The sequence below is a fragment of the Eptesicus fuscus genome, chromosome 17, assembly GCF_027574615.1.
Source record: "Eptesicus fuscus isolate TK198812 chromosome 17, DD_ASM_mEF_20220401, whole genome shotgun sequence".
In the NCBI taxonomy this organism is placed as follows: Eukaryota; Metazoa; Chordata; class Mammalia; order Chiroptera; family Vespertilionidae; genus Eptesicus; species Eptesicus fuscus.
In genome coordinates, this window is record NC_072489.1 from 44744731 (window position 1) to 44760128 (window position 15398).

Here is a 15398-nt window from a genome sequence, read left to right on the forward strand (position 1 = left end):
TGCAAATAAATTTACTATTCTAAAACTTCAGTCTAATTAAACACATATCTTTTTCCAATTCCTTTCCCCTCATTTTCCTCTAAATTCTTACTCACTTTTCTCCTCATTTAAAAAAAAAAATAAAAACCAATGTAGAGAGGATAAATTATAAAATGCAGCAAATGTTCAAAACTGAACTCTGTGGGATAAAAATGAGAGAAGAAAATACGATTTATCCAGGTTATCATTAGGACAAATTAACAAGTTACTGACTATGCCTATAACGAAAAAGACAGGTCAGTCAAAATTTAGAATTTAAAAGCAAATGATAAAATTCATTCTGGCCTCTTACCTAAGACAACAGCAGTTTTAGTAATAAAAGGCATTCTAACAACTGTAGAGGACTAGGGTTCAATCATGACACTGAAAGGAGGGTGCATTTTTTCCTGCATTACTCATCCTTTAGCACCTGTATTTCCCCAAATATATTCTCTTCAATACGAATTAAGAATACCTTTTCATTTATAAAAAGTTAAATAAGCAAGTTAAGGAGCAGTTCACGTCTCATTCCCCACTAATTCGATTGAAGTATGATTTACTTAAAATAAAATTTACCCATTTTTAAGTGTAAATTTGGCAATTATATACACTGATATAACAATTATCATAATCAACCCCAAACATTTCTTAATGTCCTTTTGCAATAGCCTCCCCAACCCCTGAAACATCATGTAGTTGATTCCTGCGCCTTTTTCCTAGCACAATATATCTGAGATTCATTCGTGTTGTTATATATACCATAATTAGTTATTTTATTTCTAAGTACTATTCCACTGTGTGGATATACCACAATTTGTTTACTCTATTCAATTAATGGATATTTTGGATTGTTTCCAGTATTGACTATTATAAACAATGCTGCTATACAAATCTGTGTGGACATAGGCTTTCACTTATCCTGGGTAAACAAATACCTAAAAATGGAATTACTAGGTCATATGGTAAGTTTATGTTTGATTTTAAAAGACATTGCTGCCCTGGCCGGTTTGACTCAGTGGATAGAGCATCGGCCTGTGGACCAAAAGGTCCCGGTTTCGATTCCGGTCAAGGGCACATACCTTGGTTGCAGGCTCCTCCCCAGCCCCAGCCTTGGTCGGGGCTCATGCAGGAGACAACCAATCGATGTGTTTCTCTCACATCGATGTTTCTCTCTGTCTTTCCCTCTCCCACTCTCCCTAAAAATAAATGGAAACATATCCTTGGGTGAGGATGAACAAAAAATAAATAAATAAAAGACATTGCTAAAACTGTTTTCTATTTTGCATTCTCATCAGCAATGCAGGAGAGTTCCAGCTATTCCACCGGGTCAGTGTTTTTCACTTTAGTCATTCTAATTAAGCAATTTTCAACCAGTGTTCAGCAAGAATTTTTAAAACATGCAATACCTGACTATTCAGTCAGGTGCACTGACCCCTTTTCCCCAAGATTGTCAAATTAAAAAATGACAACAGCCACCCAGCCGGCATGGCTCAGTGGTTGAGCACTGACCTATGAACCAGGAGGTCACAGTTTTGAGTCCCAGTCAGGGCACATTCCTGAATTGTGGGCTATCTCCAGTGTGGGGTTTGCAGGAGGCAGCCATTGATTATTCTCTCTCATCACTGATATTTCTATCTCTCTCTCCCTCTCCCTTCCTCTCTGAAATCAATTTAAAAAAATACTTTTTTTTTAAAATGATAAAAGCCAACACAATAGCCGTCTGATGTGAATGAATTAAAATTTTAACTATTTTTTGTCAGATCAGCCAAAAATATATTTTCTGGTGTGCCGTAGACTTTAGTAATTAGCTTATGAGTGCCAGGAGATGAAAAAAAGTTGAAAATTGCTGTTCTGGTTAATTTAGTCATTCTAGTGGGTGGAGTAATATCTCATTGAGGTTTTAACTCATATTTCTCTAATGATTAATGATGTAGAGCATCATTTAAGTACTTATTGGCCATATCTTTTTTTGTATGTGAAGTATATATTCAAATATTTTGCCCATTTTTAAACTGGGTTATTTGCCTTATTTTATTGTAAAAATTCTTCATATATTTTAGATGTAAGTTTGTAAGGTGTGTGGATATATATATATATGTGTGTGTGTGTGTATACATATATATATAGAGAAGGGGGGGGGAGGGAGGGAGAGAGAGAATAGTTTTTCCTGGTCTGTTTTATTAATGGTGTCTTTCAAAAAGCAATTTTTGTTTTTTAATTTTTGATGAAACCATTTATCAATTTTGTCTTTCATCTTTTCATGTATATTATCTAAGAAATCTTTACCTAATTCAAAGTCACAAAGATTTTCGCCTACACTTTACTTTTATATTTAGGCCCATGATCCATTTTACATTACTTTTATATGGTTTGAAATATATGTTGATTTTTTTTTTCTATATGAAATTACTTTGGCCTCATTGAAAATCAGTTGTGGGTCTATAAACTCCCTTCATGATCTACATAAGTCTATCCTTATATTAATACTACACTGTTTCAACTACCATAAGTTTACATAAGGCTCAGTATATAATCTTTGGTGATTTAACTCTTATAACGATCTTTTCCTATTGCTATTAGGAGAAGATTTCATTTATGTCCAATGACAGCTGTACTACATGTCAAAATATCACATATACAAAAATTGTAAGAATAAAAATTCTTTTCATCCCAAAGTACAAAATTTATCCATTTATTTCTAAACATAGCAAAGGAGAATAAAAGCTAAATGATTTCATATATGTGTTCATGCATTTCAAATGCACTTGGTTCATTACCTATTAAGACAATATAGGAATTGCCCTAGGGGCCCCTGGAATAAACCTAAAACAATATCTCAGCCCTTATACTAGTAATGTCCTTTGGTTTATATAGATCCCTAACTAACCAATTCTAACATATGCTTTACCTTAGAGGGAAAACTAGCACAAATTACTTCCCAAGAATTTTGACTGCACCTAGAAATATAGTTCTTCTTAAATCTATAAACCAAGTTTATAAATAACTATGTGTACAAGACTAACAAATATATCAGCATCTGTGATCATCTTTTTCGTAAAAATCATTTAACAACTGCAGATTTGTAGCCAATACGGAAAGGTAAGAAAACATATAAACCTAAAAGGCAGTCCTTTCATAATTTTCACATTTAAAGAAACCTCAAAATTCTACTGATGTCATGAGTGGTCTAAAAATAATATAATTACGTTTGCCATAATTCATTTTCTTTATCCAATAATGAGGTCTAAAAGTAGCAGTAGAGTAGGCCAATTTCATTTTGTTCATAATCTATACGTAATTTGATTTAAAAATTATAAGCACAGCACTGAAATTGTTTCAAAATTTCTAAAGGAACAAAGAAATAGGAAGAAACTAAGAGTTTCCACAAAATCAAAGTTTTATTGTGTTCTTGAAGGTCTTTTTGAGAAATCTATGTCCTATTTAATCAAAGGTCTCTCGAAAGTCTTAGTATGCTTGAAGGCTAGAAATGAGATAATCAACAGTATACAGACATTAACCTACATGTTATCTATTATAGGGACCACAAAAGTAAATCGGTAATTCAGACTCAGCAGCAAAAGAGAAATGTTAAAACAATAAAAAACCAGATCAGAACTATTTTACATTGTAAAGAGGAATAGGGGATTCCAAAAAAATTATTTTTTGCCAACAATGCCCAGAAGGAAGCAAAATCATAGGCTGATTTCACTCAGTCTTTCATACCATTTTCTGAAGATACAATTTATTTTGAAATGCCTTTGAATTTTTAAACTTCACTCGTTTCTTTGCTAAACTCTTTGGTAAGACACTGATTGCTTCTAATATTCATAAATACTTCCTATCATAAACCAAAATAAATTTACCACAGAGTAAACAGTGTTTAAACTCAATAAATTCCTATTAAGATTATCCATCCTCAGTGCTGTTTTTCAAAATAGCAATAGTACCTTTACAGTATATTACATGTGAAACATTAACAATGTAAGCTTTCAGTTGAATTTCTTTCAATCTCTACTTCCACTCTAACTGGTAAGCAGTACTTATTAATCTTCCAATTCACTCAGATGACTAGAACACCTCTTTGCTGAGAAAAATAAGGAAAAAATAATAATAAACTCACCCTTCCTTAGACATTCTCAAAGATCTACTTCCTCTGGATGAGAATACAGGATCAACAAACAAGCTTCACTGATCTCTTCAGAACTGTAGCTCATTTGTTAAAGCATAGAGAACTCAGGCCCTGAGAGGCAACAAATTCGGGCACAATGCCGAACCCCAGCCAGGCAATATCTCAGTGACCAATATCCTCAGCTTTAAATGTTTGAAAATCTAAGAATAATAGGGAAAAAATGGAGAGCAGGAAAAACTACTAATGGTCAAAAATTGTTTAAGACTGACCAGTTTAGGAAGGAGACAATCTAAATGGCAAGTTCCGGTAAGAGACAGGAATCGTTACTGGCAAACACACAGAAAAAGCAAATTTACCCCCTAATGAGGCCCGCCAACAGTACACAAACAATGTGAGTTTCACAGAATGGAGCAGCCCTAGTCAGTCCAAGTAATTTTCAGTTTACTCTGGGCGGGGGGAGAGGGGGATCAACGGGATATATGTTTTAATTACCAGTTATTTGCTCCCTTCAAAAATGAACAATTGAACCACAAGAGAAGAAAGTATGTGCAGATCATATTACAGGAGGAACCTAAAGTATTTCCACACTGAAGTGTTTTTTTCTGATCATTAACTGCCTTTAAGGAAAACATCTGTTACTCAATCCCCTGAAAATTTCAGCTCACGTGAAAAGAAATTTACAGATCTTTGGCATATGGGGGATAAATCCAGAACATTTTAAAGGTTAATTCCAAATCTCAGAGCAAATTGAGATTTGAAAGAAAAACATCTGCAACATTCCTGCCTCCTGACCAATATAATGCATAGGGATTATGCAATAGGGGAGGAAATAAACAAGTGTGCTAAAGTCTAAGAACACTGAGATGGCAAATAAATCCTCCTAGTGGTGATTCAAATTAAAAATAAAATACACATATCTTAAAAAAATACTACGTGAATTAAAAAAAAAAAAGCTTTCTCTCTTTAAATATTACCTAAAGATGGCCAAAACCGGTTTGGCTCAGTGGATAGAGCATTGGCCTGCGGACTCAAGGGTCCCAGGTTCGATTCCAGGTCAAGGGCATGTACCTTGGTTGTGAGCACATCCCCAGTAGGGGGTGTGCAAGAGGCAGCTGATCGATGTTTCTCTCTCATCGATGTTTCTAACTCTCTATCCCTCTCTCTTCCTCTCTGTAAAAAATCAATAAAATATATTTTAAATATTACCTAAAGATGGTGGCATAGGTAAACACCTAAACTGCTGCCTCGCACAACAATTTCAAAACTACAACTAAAAGACAAAATGAACATCATCCAGAACCACAGGAAAGCTGGCTGAGTGGAAATTCTACAACTAGAAGGAAAGAGGAAAGCACACGGAGAATCAGAGGAGCTGCAAAAGGCTGAGGTACAGAGACACGCGCGTGGGCGGCTGAGTGCCTGGCTGGCTTTCTCTAGCGGGAAGGAGACAAAAGCTCCCGACTGCTTTTGTCTCCTCAGGACCCAGTTCTGACTGCACTGAACCCCAGTTCCGAGTGAGACCCTGGGGACCCAGGCTTATACGGGGGGATTCTGGACTGTCAGGCAGAAACTCAGGAGAGCTGCGAAAGGCAGAGGTCTGGAGGTGCACACGTGTAAGTGCGCGAAGAGAGGACTGCCAGGACAGAAGTTCTCCCAGCGTAGACACAGCTGATCCTCACAGTCAATTGGCCTGGAGGTCAATTCCTCCCAGTGATACCAACAACAATCAAGACTTAACTACAACAAGGCTGTACACACAGTCCACAAAGGGGTGCACCAAGAGTGTCCACCTCAGGTAACTGGGGAGGCCGAGCCACTGGCCCATATAGGACACCTAGCACACAAAGCTACCCTACCAACTCAGGGAAGCAGCGAAAATGCGGAGACAAAGAAACAGATCACAAACAAAAGAAATGGAGGAAAACAAACGACTGGATATAGAGTTCAAAACCACGGTTATAAGGTTTTTCAAGAATTTCCTAGAAAAGGCCGATAAATTTAGCGAGACCCTCGAGGATATGAAAAAGGACCAACTAGAAATTAAACATACACTGACTGAAATAAAAAATATTATACAGAGACCCAGCAGCAGACTAGGGGAACACAAGAATCAAGTCAAAGATTTGAAATACAAAGAAGTAATAAACACCCAACCGGTAAAGCAAAAAGAAAAAAGAATCCAAAAAGTTGAAGATAGTGTAAGGAGCCTCTGGGACAACTTCAAGCGTACCAACATCAGAATAATGGGGGTGCCAGAAGAAGAGAGAGAGCAAGATACTGAAAACCTATTTGAAGAAATGATGACAGAAAACTTCCCCAACCTGGTGAAAGAAATACACTTACAAGTCCAGGAAGTGCACAGAACCCCAAACAAAAGGAATCCAAAGAGGACCACACCAAGACACATCATAATTAAAATGTTAAGAGCAAAAGACAAAGAGAGAATATTAAAAGCAGCAAGAGAAAAACAGTTAATTACCTACAAGGGAGCACCCATACGATTGTCAGCTGATTTCTCAACAGAAACTATGCAGGCCAGATGGGAGTGGCAGGAAATATTCAAAGTGATGAAGAGCAAGAACCTACAACCAAGATTACTCAACCCAGCAAAGCTATTATTCAGAATTGGGCATATTGTTAAAATTTAAAAGTTCTTTATAAATTCTGAATACAAGTCCTTTATCAGATGTGGGTTTTAGAAATATTTTCTAAGTCTATAATAGCTTTATAATTAATAGCTAAAAAGGGCAAAGGTCCATCAACAGAAAAACAATAAACCGTGGTATACTAATACAATGGAATACCACACAGTAATAAAAAAGAAGAAATTACTGATACACACAAAACATGGATGAATCTATTTCTCAGGCATTACAGTGAATAAAAGAAGCCATACAAAAGAGTCCCTGAAGGTGAAATAGGCTATGCAAATATGAAGAACATTTCCTCAACCTGAATTTATTACAGGATTTCATTAAGTCAAAGATCTGTTATCTTTTATTCTTTCTCTTCCTTGCTGCCACCACCACTTTTCATTTTACTTCTAGGTACAGTGTTCTTGGAAGAAGCACAGAAGGAGTGGTGACAAATTAAAAATGTTTTAGGAACAACAAAGTTTGGAGAATTTTGTATTCTATAAAGTACTATCGCCACAACTCCTAACCCCTAGCAGCCACTACTCTGTTCTCAATCTTATCATTTCAAGAATATTATAAACATGAAATCATACAATGTATAACCTTTTGAGATTGGCTTTATTAGCTCAGCATAATTTTCTTGAGATACATCAAAGCTGTCTGTATTTATAGTTCATTCTTTCTTATTAGTATTCTATAAATGAAATTTTTGGATGAAATAATCTAAAAATATCTTACTAGTCCTTGAATCCTATCTGTCTCTCCCTAGAACAGCAATTTTCAAACCCGTGTGCTGCAAAAATTCTTTAAATATGCAATACTTGACTATTTAGTCAGGGGCACCGACCTCTTTTCCCTTAGATTGTTAAGTTTAAAAAATGACACACCCATCATCAAATTATACTCTTTTTTTTTGTCAGGTCAGCAAAAAACATAGTATATTTTTTGGTGTGCCTCAGAATGTTAGTAATTAATTTATGTGTGCCATGAGATGAAAAAAGGTTGAAAATCGCTGCCCTAGAAATGTGAAACATTAATCAATGCATAAGGTTGCTATACTAACAAAAAAAGATTTTTGTAACATAGTTCTGATAACTCTACTTTATTCTTATTCTGACAAGATATATGCCATTTGTACATTATTTAAGAAACATGGCTCCTTGTTAATCCTGAGAACCTGTATTTCCCGTGTGATTTTCCAATTTATAAAATGGCTACTGAAATTTTACCAACTTACCCATTTGAGTATTTGAACCTATACTAAAATGGCAGGTTAATTAAGCTTGATCTATAACACAATAAGCTGAATGACATGCATATATATCGGTAAGCAGTTAAGAGAGAAATACAATTTATCAAACTGGCAGTCCCTCTCTGCATAAAATCTAATCCTGGCTTTTAATTTGAAGTAAAAAAAAATCATCGACATTTCTAATTCTACTAGTGTGTCAAGCTACAGGTTCTACAAAATAATTTTTATGCAACTACACAAATTCCTTTTTATTCCTGAAACATATACAATAAACTTACTTATTATTGGAGAAGAAACTATTATTCAACAGGTTTAAATAAAGACTGGTATGGCTTTGGAGGCCTAAATTTCAATTTAAAAATAATTTCAGATAAATATACAAAGAACTTTAAATATAAAGTAAATGCAATTCCTTTTAAAATAAGGCAAAAGACTAGTAAACGAAAAACTCACAAGCCAAATTACTATCAAATTTCAGTTCAAGATAATAAAAACCACTGCTGAATTCATACGCTGTTTTCACAAAGAGCCAACACACTTACAGAAATTCTTCTGTACTGTAATCATCCAAACTTTACAAGAGCAAAATCAAATACCTGACTTCAGCATCCTGGGCACAGTCAATGTGGAAAGCAGATGAAAAATGTAATTGCTCCATTCCTGGATTTGGTAAACACAAATTCTGATCTGTACTGCTCACTATTAGAATCTAGGTGTTAAACAAGGAACTGTTTAAGAGATATTTATCTAACCTACCCCCTCTTCAAGCCACTGTAACATCTGAGCAGTTCAGCCTATCTTCTGACCATAGAGCAAAACAAATTTCAATGAAGGGTTTGGCCTGATGATTATCTTCAGCCTAGAAGACTCAACAATCATAATAAGGAAATGGAAGAACAGTCATACATACTAAAGAATAATTTCTTAATCATGACATATGACCATCATTTCCATATTGAAATTTAGAAGACTAATATTAAGCAGGAAAAAGCTAGAAGTTAGATAATCATTTATTTAACTAAAAGTATTCAGCTTCGACAGGCCAGAGTGGCTCAGTAGTTGAGCGTTGACCTAGGAACCTGGAGGTCATGGTTCAATTCCCGGTCAGGGCACATGCCTGGGTTGCAGGCTCAATCCCCAGTAGGGAGCGTGCAGGAGGCAGCCGATCAATGATTCTCTCTCATCATTGATGTTTTCTTTCTTTCTTTCTCTCTCTCTCTCTCTCTCTCTCTCTCTCTCTCTCTCTCTCCCCCCCCCCCTCCGTTCCCCTCCAAAATCAATAAAAATATTTTTAAAATAATAAATAAAGTATTCCGCTTCTAAAAGTGAATTCTAGATATCACATACAATGTACAGTTTATGACAAATGATCAGAATGGTCTGCCTAATTTAGCCAATGATAAATAATTACCATCTCCAATAAATGTCTTTAATAAAATGTCCTGAAAACAGAATACAGTACAAATTGACTTAACTACAAAACTAAAATAAATGTCTTCTAAATGGTTTCTATTTAAAATTTTTAATAAAAGCAAATACTTTGAGTTCAAAAACCCAATTTTTTATATTAAAAGGAAATTTTGCAATATGCTACAATGAATGAACCTTGAGAACAGTATACTAAGTGAAATTAGCCAGTCACAAAAAGACAAACACTCTTTATGATTCCACTTATATGAGGTACTTAGAATAGTCAAAATCATAAAGACAAAGTATAATGATGGATGTTTACCAGGGGCTAGATGAAGGGTAGAATGAGGAGTTATTGTTTAACTAGAGGCCTGGTGCACAAAATGTGTGCACTCGGCGGGGGGGCGGGGGGAGGGCCGCGCGCATCCCTTCAGCCCAGCCTGCGCCCTCTCACAGACTAGGAGCTCTTGGGGAAAGTCCGACTGACCACCAGGGGGCAACTCCTGCGTTGAGTGTCTGCCCCCTGGTGGTCAGTGCTCGTCACAGCAACCGGTCGTTCTGTCGTTTGGTCAATTTGCATATTAGCCTTTTATTATATGGGATAGGTATAGAGTTCCAATTTTAAAGATGAAAACAGTTACAGAGATGGATGGTGGTGACGACTGCACAATGTGAATGTATTTAATACCAGTGAACACTTTAAAACAGTGAAAATGATAAACTTTATGGTGTGTATACTTTACTTTAATAAAAGAAAAATGTTTTAAATGATCTAAAACCCATGAAGATGCTTTTTCTATTTCTATTATTTAAAATTGCATTCAACTACATGAAGAATGTTGGGTGTTGAGCCTGTCTAAAATCTTCCAGGAAATATCATTCCAAATGAGTCAGAAGTACACTCAGCTCTATGACATCAAACACAATGAGGACACTTGATGTTTACCAAATGATCTCTCTTCATTGCATAATTCTAACCCTTGTTTCCACTGAACAGAAAGTATAAAACACATCTCTCCATATAAATCTCTCCCAAAGGCAAGTTATGTGTTTTATTTATATACATACACATCAACTCTGTTTTACACTTTAAATCCCATGCATATCTAGCAACATGTCTCACACATTGCAGAGAATCATGAGTATCACTGGTTGGTTTTGAGTCTTTATTTACCTTGATGGGAACCTGAAATGTTTCTACTTATTCAGGTTTAAGGAATAACAGCAGCCTATCATCTAGAAATGCTACACAATCAGCAGATATTTCTGCTTGATAGAGTTAGATCAATTTGTTACGAAATACCTTGTTTCCTTTGAATAAACAAACATCAGAGAATTGTCGTGGAGGACTGAAATCACGACCTGCTGGGAGTCTGTTCAGTAAATGCTCAGCCCATTTGTTTCACTTATAGATCAGTTGATTCAAGACTCTAACATGTAGTTGTAGATCATGAGATCCCAAGTAAGCAATTATTAATTTGCAACAAACATTATTGAGCATAGAGTTTTTAATGCCATCTGTTTACAGATGAAGAAACCAAATTGGCCTCCCTGAGATCACAATATCACAAAACCTGAACCCTACACTTCTGACTCTGACTCAAACTGTTTTCTTATTTTTAACTGCTTATAACTAATTTCATAAACAGTGTCATAACCTTGTACCTTGTCACTGTCACTAATGTTCCTACGTCCAATGTATCATAAATATACTCTGTATCTGACTCTCATCAGACATTTACATTTTTCAAGTAGATAAAATCTGTTGTGTGCATTTCCTGTAGATCTTGATTATTAAAACTATGTAAATTTTTTGGTTCCTGAAGCATACCACTAGTATAAATATGGCTTATTTTTCTTTCTCTGGTAGATTTACACCACTAAATGATCAAAACAGAACACTGGTGACCATAAAACAAAGTAAATAAGCATACTGCCTATAGTGGGATGGACTGGAGCTTCTCGGCCTTGTTAAGACAGAGATTTGTTGTCAGCCCACATTCTTGAGCTCTAGGCGTAGGTGAAATATAAGTATTTGTTGGATGAAGATAATGTAGAAGGATGGCTTCCACTGAATGAAGCTATTGTTCAACCCATTCAACAAGTACTTAAAATTGTTTTGAATGGTGAGAAAGCAGAAAACCTCTCTGACCAAACCAAACCAAGAATGTAGAAGTTATGAGCATTCCCAATGAACATAAGTAAAAACAAACAGCAGAAGAGATTACTTGGAATTTGAAAAGGCAGTACACGTTTTAAACTGAGAGTACAAAAATTAGCACATTTTGGGGAGGTCCAAAGTTCACCATTTGCATCCTTCCAAGAATGTGACACAGGTTGGGAAGAAGGTTATCACGAAAAGTGATCAAAGTTTGTCTATATCATAATTAATTGATTTGAATATAAAACTTTTTGCTTTTGAAAGTTGTTAATTTTTTATCTTTAACTATCTCTTGATATAATAGTTTTCAAATGATTATTACATAATAAAAGTAATACAATATTTGTCTTTGTATTACATATTTTATAATGTAAACGTTAATATTATTGTAAATAAAATTTATAAAAAGCTACACAGTGAGTGACCTACCATCAGACAAATGTCACCAGTCTACTTTAAAAACCAACTATTGATACAATAATTAACTTTCAAATCATTCAATATCAAATAACTATTGTGTTCAAAATATTAATTCTTGCTCTGGCCGCATGGATCAGTGGTTGAGCATCAACGTATGAATCAGGAGGTCACGGTTCAATTCCCGGTCAGGGCACATTCCAGGTTGTGGGCTTGATCAATGATTCTCTCTCATCATTGATGTTTCTCTCTCTCTCTCTCTCTCTTCCTCTCTAAAGTCAATAAAAATATATTATATACATATATTAATTATCTATACTAATAAAGAGTAATATGCAAATTGGTTGGGACACCCTCACAGTGACGACTGAACAGCAGGCTGCGTGGGGTGACCAGGCCGACAGGGGGTGCAGTTGGGGGCAATCAGGCCGGTGGGGGGGCAGTAAGGAGCAACCAGGCCAGCCGGGGGGGGAGGGCAGTTAGGGGCGACCAGGCCAGCAGGGGGGCAGTTAGGGGCAATCAGGCCAGCAGGCAGAGGTGGTTAGGGGTGATCAGGCAGACAGGCAGGTGAGCAGTTAGAAGCCAGCGGTCCCAGATTGTGAGAGGGATGTCCGACTGCCGGTTTAGGCCCGATCCCTGGGACATCCCCAGAGGAGTCCCAGATTGGAGAGGGTGCAAGCTGGGCTGAGAGGAACCCCCCGCGCCCCGCCCCCCATGCACGAATTTCGTGCACCGGGCCTCTAGTGTGTGTTTGTGTGTGTGTGTGTGTGTGTGTATGTATGTATGTATATATGTATATATGTAATGTATATATATATATATTAATTCTTCTGAAATACCAAAATGTTACCTAATTCTGACCAAGCTTTGTACACAGAGAAGAATGGAATCAGAATTCTTTTTTTGGGTCAGAATTATTTTAAGTTACCTGTATAAACTATTTTAGACATTTTTCCAGCAAGATTTTAAAAGTAATATTTCCTCTAGCCCCAAAACAGATTAAGTAATTACGAACTGTAGACTTTCTAAAGTTCCCATACAACTTTTTAGCACTACTTTTTAGCACCAGGCATTTCTACTTATTCCTGGTTTTCCTTAAAATGGGAAGTAGAGATAGTTCTAGAAGGGCCTAGATCTTTCTATCCTACAAATTCACAGAAAGCATAAAATTCTAATTTTTGTCTAAAAACAAATGATTTCTGCCGAGGCCGGTTTGGCTCAGTGGATAGAGCGTCGGCTTGCGGACTCAAGGGTCCCAGGTTCGGTTCCGGTCAGGGGCGTGTGCCTTGGTTGCGGGCGCGTCCCCGGTGGGGGGTGTGCGGGGGGCAGCTGATCGATGTTTCTCTCTCATCGATGTTTCTGGCTCTCTGTCCCTCTCTCTTCCTCTCTGTAGAAAATCAATAAAATATATATTTTAAAATAAATAAATAAATAAAAATAAAAATAAAAATAAAAACAAATGATTTCTAAATGTAGTGTCTACTTCCAAGTATCTTAGTTACATAAGATTTAGCTCATGGGTGGGCCACATGGATATTTATAACATCATTCAAGGGCCATATAAAATTATGAACTTAAAAATTAGCTTGCTATATTTGGTCAAACATTTAATTAACTGGCCCCTAATGCCTTGGCAGGGCCAGATCAAATGATTTTGCAGGCCTTATATGACCTGTGGGCCAGAGGTTCCCCACCAGATTTAAGCAGGAGCAGTCATTTAAATGGGTGCATTAAAAGTGGCAAATAGCCGAAACCGGTTTGGCTCAGTGGATAGAGTGTCGGTCTGCGGACTGAAAGGTCCCAGGTTCGATTACAGTCAAGGGCATGTACATTGGTTGCGGGCACGTTCCCGGTGGGGGATGTGCAGGAGGCAGCTGGTCGATGTATCTCTCTCATCGATGTTTCTAACTCTCTATCCCCTCTCCCTTTCTCTCTGTAAAAAATCAATAAAATATATTTAAAAAAAAAAGTGGCAAATAAATTGAAAATGCATTTTAAACATTTAAAGGAAAAATAATTTGGAGAAAATTTTGTATTTAAATCAATATAAGAAAGATTGCTAATACCCAGAATTAACCACATTCATATAACACACAGTAGCCAATAGACACAATTTTAAAAATCTATTTAAAAATTATAATCAGTTTGTGGTAAATGTCTATTAAGAATTTCATTCCCATTAAGGTGCAATTTTCTAGCAGCTGAAGACTGCTATTAAGAACTTTTATTTTTTAGTAATAAGTAGCAGTGAGAAATTTAAAAAGAAAGGCAGCAGCAGCAGTATGGTGTAGTACGGATTAAAAGTCTAGACTAGAATAGACTTGAGCCATAAATTTGCTATATAATCTAGGATAAATTACCTAACTTCTCTGAACATTTATTTCATCATCTCTAAAATAAAGATAATATGTGTCCACTTTATAAAGCTGTTTTGAGGATTAAATAGACAAAATACTTACCGATGATAGGCTTCTCGCCGATACTTTTTCAGGGCATGTTTATCCATGTTAGCAGGCAGATCTGCTGCATTCTGTAACCGATCACTCCAGGAGGTTGTCATTTTAATTGTATGCTGAATTCTAGAAAAGAAAATTAGTATTGTAATTTAGAAGCTTAATATTGATACCTGATTTTTAAAAATACATACATATTTTTTTAATTTATTTTTTGTTAATCCTCACTTGGGGATATTTTTTCCATTGATTTTTAGAGTGGAAGGGAGGGGAGGAGGGGGAAAGAGAGAGAGAGAGAGAGAGAGAGAGAGAGAGAAACGTATTGGCTGCCTCCTTGCACAAAAGAGACCTCAAAGTGAATGCCATAACAAGAGATAAGGAAGGTCACTTCATAATATTAAAGGGATCAATACAACAAGAGGATATAACTCTGGTAAACATTTATGCACCCACTGCAGGAGCACCAAAATACTTAACCCTTTGCACTCGCTTGCTTTTTTCTCGATTCCTTCATTCTACTCGGGATTTAATTTTTTAAATACCCCAGATTTTACAAAGCGCGGCAGTAGAATAAAAAACTGGAGTTTCTTTTCATACAAACTTATTTATTTGGATTTTTTTATATTTCAAATTATTGATACATTCAATACAATTCGACATACGAGCTGCTACCGATGCTAACCGTGTCGAGTAACACTCGACATCCGAGTGCAAAAGGTTATTAAAAAAAACTTCTGGAAGAAATCAAGGGAGAGATCGACAGCAATACAATCATAGTAGGGAACTTTAATACCCCACTGACATCACTGGATAAATCCTCTAGACAAAAAAATCAGCAAAGAAACAGCAATCCTAAATGACTCACTAGATCAGATGGACTTAATCGACATCCTCAGAACATTTCACCCCAAAGCTACAGAAT

At 36.2% G+C, this 15398-nt stretch overlaps 1 protein-coding gene across 7 annotated transcripts in view; it reads right to left on the bottom strand.

Moving 5' to 3' along the window:
* The window catches only part of NT5C2 (5'-nucleotidase, cytosolic II), an 86081-nt gene that overhangs the window by 48583 nt on the left and 22100 nt on the right, over positions 1–15398 (bottom strand). For 5 of the 7 annotated variants that reach the window (XM_054729306.1, XM_054729302.1, XM_054729305.1 and 2 more), the window contains exon 2: positions 14483–14602. In XM_054729306.1, coding sequence (XP_054585281.1) covers positions 14483–14583 — 101 coding nt within the window. In that variant the 5' untranslated portion in view covers positions 14584–14602. Of the gene's footprint in view, positions 1–8631; positions 8765–8791; positions 8814–14482; positions 14603–15398 lie in introns of those variants that run through there. The other 2 variants (XM_054729307.1, XM_054729303.1) reach the window with 2 other exon arrangements.